Raw genomic sequence first — 14,340 nt, forward strand, 5'->3', positions numbered from 1 at the left:
AACTGAAGACCTGGCTCTGGGGCCAGGCGTTCGATTAGAGGCCACAGGCAATAGGAAAAGGAAATTTGGATTTTGTGACATGGATTCTCCCAGCTCAGCTTGGGTTTTATTGGCACGTTAATCTATTTGTTGTTAAATTTTACTGATGGTGTACAATGTTTTAAAATGATTTTATTGTGAATTGTAATTTTTATGGTATTTATGCTGTTAGCATAATTTTTATGGTATTTATGCTGTGAGAGCTGGACCTTAGGAAAGGCTGAGCGAAGGAAGAGAGATGCTTTTGAGCTGTGGTGCTGGAGGAAAGTTCTGAGAGTGCCTTGGACTGCGAGAAGATCCAACCAGTCCATCCTCCAGGAAATAAAGCCCAACTGCTCACTGGAGGGAAGGAGACTAGAGACAAAGTTGAAGTACTTTGGCCACATCATGAGGAGACAGGAAAGCCTGAAGAAGACAATTATGCTGGGGAAAGTGGAAGGCAAAAGGAAGAGGGGCCGACCAAGGGCAAGATGGATGGATGGCATCCTTGAAGTGACTGGACTGACCTTGAAGGAGCTGGGGGTGGTGACGACCGACAGGGAGCTCTGGCGTGGGCTGGTCCATGAGGTCACGAAGAGTCGGAGACGACTGAACGAATGAACAACAACAACAGGGGGCACAAGAGGGTTCAAACAGAAGTAAAACGAAGCTTAAGATCATCAGGAATCATAGAATCAAAGAGTTGGAAGAGACCTCCTGGGCCATCCAGTCCAACCCCATTCTGCCAAGAAGCAGGAACATTGCATTCAAATCACCCCTGACAGATGGCCATCCAGCCTCTGTTTAAAAGCTTCCAAAGAAGGAACCTCCACCACACTCCGGAGCAGAGAGTTCCACTGCTGAACGGCTCTCACAGTCAGGAAGTTCTTCCTCATCTTCAGATGGAATCTCCTTTCTTGTGGTCCAGAGGCGCCGGGGACAGGAGGGCCGCCTCCCAGGTGTCCACCCATCACCCAATCACAACAGGGAAGCCGGGGCGGGGAGTTTCAACTCTGCAAATTTGAATTTACTATAAATATGACTGCATTGGTGTAATCTCCTCATGCTCTGCTGGCGAATGATTGCAGCTTTGCATCCATTTCAGCTGAATCGCATTAAACTTCGATGGCTTTCCTCAACTGGTGAGACTTTTCATTGGGAAATTAGGGAAAAATATGGGATGCTTCTCTGTCTCGCCAGGGAAAAAAGAACTCTTTGAGGAGTCTAATTGGTCTCTGCCTCCTGGCAAAGACCCCTAAAATTTAGCTCTATAACAATTTGAAGCCATTGTTTCGCATCCTAGTCTGCAAGGAAGCAGAAAATAAGCTCTGGCGTGGGCTGGTCTGTGAGGTCACAAAGAGTCAGAGACGACTGAATGAATGAACAACAAAAGCATCCTCTGATGCTCATGAGAGGCCGCGCTGAGTCCCCCTTGTGGGGAGAAGGGCGGGATAGAAATATTTTAAATAAATAGATAAATAAAAACGGAATGCTATTAAAATGCATATTTATTTTGTGCCAAAAGCATTGCATAAATAAATAAGTATAAAACTTAGAAAATACAAGGAGCACAAGTAGCTCAATAATTTTTGACCAAAAACAGGCAACAGCAACTATTATCTGTAGCTTGAAACAGTTCTTTCTCTGTTCATGAGGCAGGGCATGGTGGGCAAGCATACAGATGCTGAGTTGTTTGTTCTGCTCTGCAATCACACAAGGTGGAGGGTGCTTCTAGGTAGTGTCATTTTGCCAGGTTGCCTTTTGATCTGCTCGCTCCACTTGTGGGTCTGTTCAGGGACTTACAAGTTGTCATTCTTGGTTTGCCCCTGTCGGGGGCCATCCAGCTGGAATTGTCAGATTAAGTTTTTGTGAGTTTTTCAGGCTGCATGGCCATGTTCCAGAAGCATCCTCTCCTGACATTTTGCCTGCATCTATGGCAGGTATCCTCAAGTTGTGAGGTCCTCAAAACCTTTGAGGATGCCTGCTATAGATGCAGGCGAAACATTAGGAGAGAATGCTTCTGGAACATGGCCATACAGTCCTAAAAACTTACAAACACCCAATGATTCTGGCCATTAAAGCCTTTGACAACACATTGCAACAGAAGAATACTCTTGCTGTTGTTGGGGAAACATTTAGAGGAGTGGTAGTTCTCATGAAACTTTTCCTTGATTTAAGTCTACTGGGAGGAGGCCGAGAGCCATATAGTGGGTGGCTTGTACAGTTTTCAACCTTTGTCTTGCAACTGGCAGCAAATTTCTGTTGCACATCAGGAGGGGCAGTGCCAGCTAGCTTATAAAGTCTATCAGCCACATGTAGGTTTCAGACATCCTGTGATTATTCTACAGTTTTATTCAGTGTTATATTCACCTGCTTTGCGTGGGCAGACTTGTGCCAGATGGGGCAGTTGAGTAAGACAAGGCCAGGGTTGATATTACTAATTTTGGCTCTGCACCCCATGCGTTATCAGTAAGTTTCCACAGGAAACATATACACATAGCGAGATACAGTTAAAATGCATTTATGTTCCAATAAAATGTAGGTTTAAATATCTATTAATACTGTGTTTCACCTATAGGCTGTATCCACACTGCGGGCCTATTTCAGTTCGCCACCACTTTGCTGTAGCTCAGTGTATGGAATCCTGGGACGCGTAGTTTTGTGAGTTATCTACCCTCTTCTCAGAGAGCTCTGGGGCCACAACAAACTACAAATCCTCAAATTCCATAGCAATTAAAGGGATGCCAAACTGCTCTCCTTTGAGAGTGTAGCTAGGAGGAGAGTTAGATGGGGGTTTCTTCCTAAATATTATATATATATGTGTGTGTGTGTGTGTGTTTGTGAAAGAGACCCCATCTACACTGCCATAGAATGCAGTGTCAGAATGCAGTTTAATTGCATTGAACTGGGTTATAGGAATCTACACTGGCCCCATTTCCACTGCTATATAGACTAGTTTCTGAATCCAGATTATCTGCTTTGAACTGAATTATATGGCAGTGCAGATGGGGCCTGAGACTGTGTGAAAAATGAATATTTATCTGTCTATATATCCAATTCCTTCAAATATAATGCTCACTTCTTCTTCTTTTTTTGGCTAAATGACCTTTGCAAAATGAAGCTGCACATTAGATTCACACCATTGATATCGAGCTCTTTTGGGGGGTTCTCCCAGCGAGGGGAGACCCAAAGGACCTCGAATGGGGTCCTGACCTTGGCGAGCGGCCAGCGGATGCCAATTCAAAAAAACGCAAAAACGTTGAAAATCAATCTCGCCAGAGGCTGAAGAGGCAATCTGCGACCGAGGCGTTTATTTAGCGATTCAGCTGAAAAGGATGCATTACAGGGATATTTCCTCTATAAGCATACAGTACAGTGATTTTCAGGCATATTTATACAGACAGAACAAAGGAATCCTGGCTTGAATCTCCCGCCCGCCTCCTGTCAGTCCCCTCTGTCCTGGTTGGCCGGCTCTGGAACAGCTGGGAGGAGGCTTGGCCGCTGGTCCCACCCTCCCTCCAATCGCCGCCGCTGTTGCCTCCAGAGAGCCAATCAGAGCCCTCAGAGCGCCTCCAGAGATTGTCCAATCAGCGGCCAGGAGGCGGGCTCTAGTTTGACAGCGCAGAGGGGCGGAATGCCTGGGAGGCGTCTGCCAGCTGATGGAACACCTTTTATCTCTTCACGGCAGGGAGGCGGATGGGGAGAACAAGGGATTTCCTGGGTCCTGATAAAAGATGTGTATAGGCAAAAAGGGTGGCTATGGGTGGTGTCTGGATCTTCAACCTTGTGGGCAAAGAGATCCTTTGTCACAAGGGAGCATGCACAAACACCACAATTGGTGTAATCAGTCTGTTTTTCCGGGCTTTTGGCTGACAAAATCTCTGGCTTTTGTTTGTCTGAACTCTGAAAAACAAAGCCATAGATTTGCCAGTATTTTCCATGCAATGTCAATAGGAATGGAGTTCCTTCCAAGGAAATTGGATTTCCTTAACTGTAATCCCCTGGTCACATATTCTTTTATAGGGTAAAGTTCAAGAGGGGAAAGGCAAGGAAAGGGGTGAGGGTGCACCTCATTCCATTACATTCCATATTACACACACTTCATACATATATTCTTTACAGTCTTTCATAACTCATAGATTTCATAAAAAGGGTCCCCATCCCCTCCCCATCCCAGCAAAGTTTATTAGAAAACCCACAGCAATTTAATAAAGGCAATCAGCAGAGTTCCTGAGGTATGATCCTTTGCAACAAGGGCATGCACCCACAGGCGGGGGCCATGCTTCTCAAGCGGCTTGGTTTGGAGTTCATAGAGGAAGTCCGTGACGCTAGGGCACCAAGTCAGTCAGAGAGGGCAGAGAAAGTCCTCAAGGAATCCGCAAATGGTGGAGAGTGGGGCAATGTCCTTTGGAGAACTACATTTCCCTGATCTTTGGGCCAGGGTCCAGTGCACAAGCCAGAGAATTCACAGAGAGGAAACAGGAACCCAGTTATGTGTGCTGGGTCAGGAAGCAGCAGAATCCATTGTCTGGCCCTTGGCGAACTACAAATGCTTGGGGGGGAAGATGCTCTGCATCACCATACATTGATCTTAGTGCTAAGCCAAAACTAAAGGGGAAGCTGCTTCAGGAGCTCCTCTTTGATGGACCTCTTAATGGCCATGGCTCAATGCTATGGGATCCTGGGATTTGTAGTTTGGTGAGGCATCAGCATTCTTTGGCAGAGAAGGCTCGAAGCTTTGCAAAACTACAAGATCTCATAGCATTGAACCAAGGCAATTTAAGTGGATTCATTCAGCAGCATAGATGCACCCCAAGGTTTTAATTTCCATTGCTGGAAGTTTGATGTTCTGACACATTTATTTTTAAAGAAAGAATCATAGAATCCTAGAATCAAAGAGTTGGAAGAGACCTCATGGGCCATCCAGTCCAACTCCATTCTGCCAAGAAGCAGGAATATTGCATTCAAATCACCCCTGACAGATGGCCATCCAGCCTCTGTTTAAAAGCTGCCAAAGAAGGAGCCTCCGCCATACTCCAGGGCAGAGTGTTCCACTGCTGAACAGCTCTCACAGTCAGGAAGTTCTTCCTCATGTTCAGATGGAATCTCCTTTCTTGTAGATGGAATTTCCTTTCTTGTTTCATTGCGTCCTAGTCTCCAGGGAAGCAGAAAACAAGCTTGCTCCCTCCTCCCTGTGGCTTCCTCTCACATATTTATACATGGCTATCATATCTCCTCTCAGCCTTTCTCTTCTTCAGGCTAAACATGCCCAGCTCCTTAAGCCGCTCCTCATAGGGCTTGTTCTCCAGACCCTTGATCATTTTAGTCACCCTCCCCTGGACACATTCCAGCTTGTCAACATCTCTCTTGGACACAATATTCCAGGTGTGGTCTAACCAGAGCAGAATAGAGGGGTAGCATGACTTCCCTCGATCTAGACACTATTCTCCTATTGATGCAGGCCAAAATCCCATTGGCTTTTTTTGCCGCCACATCACATTGTTGGCTCATGTTTAACTTGTTGTCCACGAGGACTCCGAGATCTTTTTCACACGTACTGCTCTCGAGCGAGGCGTCCCCCAATTTTGTATCTTTGCATTTCGTTTTTCCTCTAATGGCCAAATGCCAAAGATTGCACTTTTTACTGTTTCACACCACATTCAGCAGCAAATACTTTTTTTGGTTTCGGGGTTTTGAAAATAGAGGTACGCCTTAGATTTGGTGGCGCATGAGACGCGAGAAGATGGACATGTTCTCAAAAAAGGTAGGTGGCCTTTCCTAATTTGAGGGCTTCCCTCCCCTCTGCGTTGCTCTTATGCCGCATCGTCTGGCGCCGGCTTCTGGACTAAACTTGGCTCCTTGGGAATGCCAGAGACAAGTCTGTGGATCTCATCTATTCTGAGCACAATCCAGGGCCTCTTTTTAGCTTTTTGGAGGGAGGGAGGGAAGCAGAGCATTCAGGAAGGTATGCAGAGGCAGCTACAGCAGCTCACACAAACAACAGAATTTGAGACTAAACCACATCTTTTGATTCCATAGCCTGCATTCAGAGACTCTTAGGATGGGACAAAAACTGTCCGTTTTTCTGATTTTGGCTGCGCTTTTTCTCCAGGATGCCTTCCTTCAACAACCAGCGGCTGGAGAAGCAAGAAAGCCGTTTTTTGAAAGATTTCGGCGACTGGAAGAGCAGGTGAGTAATAATAACATGATGTAACACGATTTTTGTTCCTGGGTTATAAATGTCATTTCATAATTGGTTATATCATAAAAACATGGGAAAAGTTTATTAAACTGCAGAAACCTTGTTTTTGTGGGAGGGACATTCTGCAGCACATTTTGCTTTAGTTATTCAATGAATATCTCATTGGATCTCAACCAACTCAAGGTAGTTTGTGACAGCTACAGAAACAAAGTTTCTGGAGGACAACTGCTTTCCAAGTAAATTAAACAGGAAATAAAACTTACATTAAACAGGAAATAACACTTTCAAAATAGGGACAGAAAATGTTTCAACTTTTTACATAGTGTAGTAATAGTAATACTAATTGATCTCCTACCTGCCTCTCCCCAAGGTACAACTATACAACCCAGTATCAGACCACAGTTTATCCACTTTAAACTGGATTACATTAGTCTACACTACCATATAATCTGGTTCAAAGCACATAAACTGGGTTATATAGCAGTGTAAATCTAGCCCTAGTTAAAATACATATAAGACCATTAAAACGCATACATTAAAAGACAGAGACTGGATCCATACTGGGTCTGTGTTGACTATACAATGGATTAAGGCTGGATCCATACTGGGCCTACATTGACTATACAATGCAAATTCAAACTGCATTATGTGGTGATGTGGATGCACCCTAAAGTACATTAAAACAATTTAAAGAGTTGAGGTTGTCGGATGGATGTTTCTGGAGACAGATGCTAAACCCACCTTTATAACAAAAGCAAGCTGAAATCTCTCCAAATATTTAGAAATCAGTAGGAGGTTTTGCTCTCTCAAAATAATCTGACAGATTCTGAATTTCCCAGAATATTTTGCATTTTCATATACAGTGAAACATCACTTTGACTCCATTTTATAGGAGAATGTATTAAATGAAATAAGCTGTTCTATAAGGAATAGGATAAACTTGAGGGTGGGATTGATGGATGAGGCACTCATACTTTGAGAAGGAATGATCACAATGTTGTGTGGTCAGAAATATAACGTAGCAGCAGCATGTTAATCTAGTAATTCTACTGCAGAAATATTTCCAGTTAACCCTATAAATAAGGACACTCAGCTGGAGCCTTGCTCATGGCCTAAATATAGGCAGTTTTACTCATCTGCTCCAAGAAGTCAGTGGGGAAGGGAAAGGAGCTCTTGAATCCCATATTAGAATCATGGGATTACAGATTTGGAAGGAACCCCAAGAGCCATCTAAACTAACCCCCATTTTGTCAGACAAGAAATCAAAGCCTTCCCGACAGATGGTCATCCAGCCTCTCTTTAAAAACCTCCAAAAAAAGGAGCCTCCACTGGACTCCAAGGCAGATTCCACTGTTACTATTACACTATATTATACTAGCTTAGGTAACTGGCAATGCCTGGGTTAGGTCTTTTGTAACAATAAGCATAAAAGCATTAATTGTTGGGTTTTGGATTTTAAGAATGAATCCATTAGAAAATGCATAAGAAGGTGAGTAACCGACAACTCCCATCATCATCTGTCATTGTTCAGATCTATCATTATTTAGCTTCATAGTGCTCTTTGGATGTAGGCGAACTACAACTCCCAAATGTCAAGGTCAATTCCTCCCAAACCCTGCCTGTATTCAAAGTTGGTTTTGTTGGGTCCATGTGCCAAGTTTGGTCAAGATCGATTGTCAGTTGGTTTCACAGTGCTCTTCAAGTGGGTGAACTATAACTTCCTGAATTGTGGCTCAATCCCTTCCAAACTCCACCATTATTCAAAGTTGGCCATATTGGGTCTGTGTTCCAAGTGTGGTTGAGATCCATAATCAGTTGGGTTCAGAGTGCTTTATGAATGTTTGTGAACTACAACTCCCAGAGTCTATGCTCAATTCCCCTTCCAGTCCCCTCTGTTGGTCATGAGGGTTCTGTGTGCCAAGTTTGGTCCATATCCATCATCGGTGGAGGTCACAGGGATCTCTGGATGCGGGATAAACTACAACTCCCACCATGGCAGATCAATCCCCTCCCAAACCCCTCCAGTATTTTCTGTTGGTCATGGGGGGTGTCTATGTACCAAGTTTGGTCCAGATCCACCGTTGGTAGGGGTAGTCACAGGGCTCTCTGGTAGTGGGAACCAACAGGAAATTGGCCAGAAACATACATACAATCCTGCAAATGTACCTTATTGAGGATTTCAGTATCTAGAATCCAAAGGAACAAGGTTGGGAGTTGTAGTCCACTATAACCATCCACGGGAATAGATCGCTTTCCAAGGGCTTCATTACCCAGAATCCAGGAATAAAGGCAGTTGTCCAAAACAAGGGGGCACTTCACCCAAATTATGGATTATTGTAGTCAAAGTGAACAAAGAAGTCATACTTTTCATAGTTGAAATAAGGAAGTTGATGATATTTTTAAATTATTTTTAGGTTTTTTTTTCTATATAGTCCATTTTCTTCCAAAATGTTAACTTCCTTGTTTTGCTTTGACTTTTTGCTTTCCTAAATAAGAAAGTTGGTCATTTTTCATCATTTTGCATGATTGGTTTCTCTTCTCATATACGATCTGACTCCAGAATGCTTTAATTGATTATTGGAATCCTGCGTTTTTATTGTTGTCTTCTTGCTTTTCTGAATTAGAAAGTTGGTAGTTTTTCATGGGTTTCTCCCCTTATATTCCACTGGAATGCTTTTACCAAATGCCCTAATCCTGCCATTTTGGGGCTTTCCTCAGTTTCGCCGGTTCCAGGAGGTCACCCTCCTCCGTCTCCAAGAGATTGCTGGGAACTATAATGTCTCTTACAACATCGATGCCCGGTTCGAGCAGCTCTGGGTCCGGCAGGAGGCCATGGGGGCTGCGGCCAATGCCACTCAGGCCAACATGGAGGCCGAGCTCAACCAGCTGAAATCCTGGGCCAAGAGGTTTCAGCGCAAAGCCAAGAAGCAGGAGGCGGAAAGGAGGGACCAGGAGAAGAAAGCCCAGAAGGAACACGAGGCCTCCCTCCTGGCCAATCTAACCCAAGCAGTGGCCCTTTGCAACGAGGAGGGCCAGGCCAAGCTGGAAAGCCTCCAGAAAGTAATCGAAGGGCTCCAGGATGCCCTGAAAGCCCAAGGGAGCAAGATAGATGGACTAGAGCAACAGCTGAAGGAGAGTGCTGACCACAACGAGGTGATCTTGCCCGGTCACTTGGCCGCAGCCCACCTTCTGAGCCAGGAGCCACAGGCGGCTGGTGGGCAGAGACCCACTTTGAGGAAGCTGCAGGCCAAGCACCGGCAAAGGGAGAAGCTGCAGCAGGAAAGCATCCGACTGGTGGCGGCCCAGATGCAAAGCAAAGGGATGGAGAGTGGGGGCCCTCTTGGCCTGGAGGGGGCCCCAAAGGACATGCCCCCAGACCCAGAGGAGCTCCCTCGGCCAGGACCACAGCCAGCCGCCCAGAACAAGGGGCAGAAGGCACCAGGAGCCACGCGGAGGCCAGGCACAAGTGCGTACCAAGGCGTTCTTAGCCTCACCCACTTTGGGGGCACCTGCACTGCAGAATGAATGCAGTTGGAGACCACTTGAACTGCTATGGCCCAATGCTATGTGATCTGTGTGTTGTAGTTTGACAAGGCCTTGAGGTGTCTCTGCCTGAGATTGCTGGTGCCTCATCAAACTCCATAGCATTGTCAATGTTGTTATCACTTTTATTTCATCTCTCCTCCCTCCCTTGCAGTCTGCAATGTGAGGTCCATTGAGGTCTTCCTTATTATTATTATTATTATTATTATTATTATTATTATTGTTATTGTTATTAAACATTTTTTGTAGACTGCCCTATCTCCCCGAAGGGACTCAGGGAGTTTCCAACATGTACAGAAAACATTAAGTGCCAAAAGGGAAGACATACAAACAAATTACATCAGGACAGACCACATTAAGCAATATAAAAGCAACTGAACTTTAAACTTAACAATAGACAAAATAATCGATAATGAAAACTTATGCAGGTGAAACGTCAGGAGAGAATGCCTCTAGAACATGGCCATATAGCCCGAAAAAACCTGCAACAACTCAATGAAAACCTAAATGACCCATGCAAACATAACGCTTAAAATACATTTAAGACTTGATATAAACATCTAAGAACAATAGCTAAAACTATTATTGTTGTTATTGCCATTGCCTTTATTCTTATTTCCTCTCTCCTCCCTTCCTCCCTACAATGTGGGCTTCATGCTAGTCTTCCCCAATGCTGCTGCTGCTATTATTATTATTATTATTATTATTAGTATTATTATTTTACTGACACAAAAATACAGTATGACACAGCAAACGAGATATATATGCTGGATTTCATATCACAAAATCACAAGTCAAAAACTTCCCAAGCGTTTAGGACTGTGTGATGTATTGATATTATTATGATTGTTGTTGTTATCATTATCCTTATAATTATATCCTGTTTCCTCCCTTCCTCCTCGCAGTCTGCAATGTGGGCTCCATGCTGGTCTTCCCCAACAATTCCACTGAGAGCTTTGCCTCCTTTGGTCCATCCTTCCTCCCGGCTGCTCTGCTTGAGTTGAGCCTCTGCGGCTGGGTCCGCACGGGAGCTGGCTACTTGGGCACGATCCTATCTTACGCCACAGAGGAGAACGATAACAAGCTGGTGCTCCACGGACGGGACGCAGCCCCGCGCAGCACCGTCCACTTTGTCATCGGGGATCCCGCTTTCCGGGAGCTTCCTGTGGGGCGCCTCCTGGACGGGGCCTGGCACCACTTCTGCGTCATCTGGTCCTCCCTCCAGGGCCGCTACTGGTTCTACGTGGACCGGAGGGTGGTCTCAGTGGGCTCCCACTTCCGCAAGGGCTATGAGATCCCCTCAGGAGGGTCACTGGTCCTGGGCCAGGAGCAGGACAGCCTTGGAGGCGGGTTTGAAGCCTCCGAATCATTTGTGGGGTCCTTGGCAGGAGTGGCACTGTGGGACCGGGCTCTAACACCTGGGGAGGTCTCCGGAATGGCAGTCGGGAACGGAGTTCCTCGAGGACCCCTCCTCACTTTGGCCAATGTCTCTGAACTCCATGGATCAGTGGAGAAGGTGGACTGCGCCTGCCTCGAACATTGCCTTTGAAAGAAAAAGGGACACATGCCATGGGCCAAAAACCTCTAGGATGCAGCTTATGGTGGTATTTTTTTCTCCTTATAAATCCTGCAGAAACAATCCTGTTCTCATTTCCACATATATATCTGTGTGTATATTTTTAGTTGGTTCAGACTATAAAGGGTTGCAAACAGAGAGTGGCAAGAATCCAATTGCATTGCTAAACCTTTTATTTCTGAGGGTAGAAAAATGTTTTGGATTCTAATTTTCCATATATATATAGATAGATAGACAGACAAGCACTCTCGACCACAGAATATGTGTGTATACATACATACATACACATAATTATATGCATGTGTGCATATTAAATGGAAAGGGTCAGGCCATAGGTGCCTCTACATTATACAGAATGCATGCTATTTGACCCAACTCCAACTGCCATGGCTCAATACTATGTAATTCTGGGCCCTGTAGTTTCATGCATTCTTTAGGAGTCATAGCTATTGGTTTAAATTGGTTTTAACTTTGTTTTTAAAACTGTTAATATGAAAATCTATTTTAATGTTTGTATATGTTTAGGTTTTATATTGTTTTGATTGGTTTTACTGTATGGCGCTTTGAGTTTCTTTTTTGAGGGATATAAAGAGAAGTACAAAGAAGTAGAGGAAGAAGAAGAGACTGGCATGCGGCATGGGCATCTATTGGAAATAATGCTTCTTACAAGTGCCTCTAAATGCCCTTTACTGAAAAAGTAACTGCAAATAATCAGGGGAGGGAAGGGAGTTGAATGCATCAATAAAGTAACTTTGTTCCTCGCTCGTGACCTTATTTTGTCCTGCATCAGATGAGACCAAGAGGGAAAGAGCTCTGGACCTGGCTTGGCCCTTTTTCCTTCCTGATGTCAAGAGGGAAGCAAAGCTAAGCTGCTCCTTTAAGGCAGGCCATGTCTCTGGAAAAAATGGATTAAGCTGGAAAGTCAGGCCTGGATGAGAAGGATGGTGAAGGGATGCTGATCTTGAATCATGGGCCTTCTCTCAGCCTCTGCTCGCCACTATTTAAATATTCACTTCCCCCACTGAAAGCTAAATTTGCTAAAAATAATAATAATTATTATAGAATTATTAATTCAACAATTGCAGAGGGTTATGGGTGTGTTCTAATAATGGGTGCCCCCAATATATGTTTACTAAAAATTAAATAATTCAAGGATTACAAGGCATCAAGGGGGCATATGTGTGTATATGTGTGTGTGTGTCTTACACACATACACATGTATATATGAATGTAGATATATATAGATGTGTTGATATGTATAAATATACTAGCTAAAGTATTTGGCATTCCCTGGGTGTGCATTTTGTAAGGGCATTTATTAGTAAAAATAATGCTAAGTTTTACAATTGTAGGGATGGGTAAAGCTTCAGACCGAAACACAAAACTCTCTCTTCTTCAGGTAGTTGGCGCACCTGGTTGATTTAGGTCTCCATGGCAACCCTCTAGTGCCCTCTTGGAGTAACACCTGGCTTTGTGACCTCTCAATGAATTTGGGGGGCAACAACTGGCTCTTGTGACCTTTTGGTGAATTCTTGGGGCAACACCTGGCCCTTTCTCGAGACCTCTCAGTGAATCCCTAGGGCAACACCTGGCTCTTTCTCACGACCACTTGATGAACTCTTAGGGCAACAACTGGTTCTTGCAACATTTCAGTGAACTCTTGGGGCAACAACTGGCCCTTTCTCATGACCTTTCAGTGAACTCTTGGGGCAATACCTAGTCTTTTCTTGCGATCTCTCGGTGAAGTTGGGGCAACAACTGGCCCTTTTTCGCAACCTCTTGGTGAACCCTTGGGGCAACAACTGCCCCTTTCTTACGACCTCAGCAAGCTCTTGGGGCAACTGGCCCTTTCTCGCGACCTCTCAGTGAACTCTTGGGGCAACACCTGGCCTTTTCTCGTGACCCTTCGGTGAACTCTTGGGGCAACAACTGGCCCTTTCTTACAACCCTCCAGTGACCTCTTGGAGTCACAGCTGGCTCTTTCTCCCACATTTCTAAGCATCACCTTCCTCCTCTCAGTCATTGTTCGGTTTGCTCTGCCTTATTTTTTTTTAGGTCACCTGACTTGATTAAAGAAGCAAACCTATTCACGCCAAAAAAAGCAAAAAACCTACAAACATATTTTGACTTAGAATCATAGAATTGGAAGAGACCTCATGGGCCATCCAGTCCAACTCCCTGTCAAGAAGCAGGGGTTTTTTTAGATATAAAATTTGTATATATTTTATTTTACATATAAAATAAAATATATACAACATTTATTATAGATATGCATATAGATACAAAGTATCTATACTAAATATAAATATGTTTTAATCCATTTTAAAGGGTTTAGATGTTTATTTTTTAAACCCGTTCATATTTATATAGGTATATATGGGTATGCATGTATATGTATATATTATTATTATTATTATTATTAACTTTATTTGTACCCCGCTAGCATCTCCCGCAGGACTCGATGCGGCTTACACAGGCCGGAGCCTCAAAACACAATACAATAAAAAACATAACACAATACTAAACAAAGCAAATCAAAGCAATCAAGCAAAATAACAACAATAACTACCTCAAGACACAATTAAAACTGGTTCGGCCGGCGCAATGGGGTACAGGGGTTAAAATGCTGAGATGGCAGGAGGAACATGGATTAAAAGGTGCGGTGTGCAGTAACATCGGTTGTGCTAAGGTGCTTCTAGGACTTGGGAAGGGGGAAATTCCTAATCTGGGAAGGCATATCGGAACAACCAGGTTTTTAGGTTCCTTCTGAAAACTGCTAAAGTAGGGGCCTGTCAGAGATCTTTTGGAAGGGCATTCCAAAGTCGGGGGGCCGCCACAGAGAAGGCCCTGTCCCGTGTCCCCACCAAACGCGCTTGCGACGTGGGTGGAATCACGAGCAGGGCCTCCCCAGATGATCGGAGTGAGCGTGTGGGTTCGTAGATGGAGATGCGGTCACGCAGGTAGGGTGGTCCCAAACCGTTCAGGGCTTTGTAGGTGAGCA

General features: G+C 44.4%; 1 protein-coding gene across 1 annotated transcript; it reads left to right on the forward strand.

Moving 5' to 3' along the window:
- Positions 1 to 5,943: 5,943 nt before the first annotated feature.
- LOC137095003 (pentraxin-4-like) lies at positions 5,944 to 12,092 on the forward strand. Its single transcript, XM_067461136.1, has 3 exons — positions 5,944 to 6,208; positions 8,939 to 9,686; positions 10,669 to 12,092. The coding sequence occupies exons 1-3, from the start codon at positions 6,080 to 6,082 to the stop codon at positions 11,310 to 11,312; spliced, it is 1,521 nt and encodes a 506-aa protein (XP_067317237.1). The 5' UTR covers positions 5,944 to 6,079; the 3' UTR covers positions 11,313 to 12,092.
- The last annotated feature ends 2,248 nt before the right edge of the window (positions 12,093 to 14,340 follow it).

The sequence above is a fragment of the Anolis sagrei genome, chromosome X (genome assembly GCF_037176765.1).
Source record: "Anolis sagrei isolate rAnoSag1 chromosome X, rAnoSag1.mat, whole genome shotgun sequence".
NCBI lineage: Eukaryota > Metazoa > Chordata > Lepidosauria > Squamata > Dactyloidae > Anolis > Anolis sagrei.

Coding starts and splice junctions, on each gene's coding strand:
- LOC137095003 (XM_067461136.1), top strand. CDS start 6,080: ATGGGACAAAAACTGTCCGTTTTTCTGATTTTGGCTGCGCTTTTTCTC. Junction 6,209..8,938: donor TTCGGCGACTGGAAGAGCAG/GTGAGTAATAAT, acceptor GGCTTTCCTCAG/TTTCGCCGGTTCCAGGAGGT. Junction 9,687..10,668: donor CACGCGGAGGCCAGGCACAA/GTGCGTACCAAG, acceptor TCCTCCTCGCAG/TCTGCAATGTGGGCTCCATG.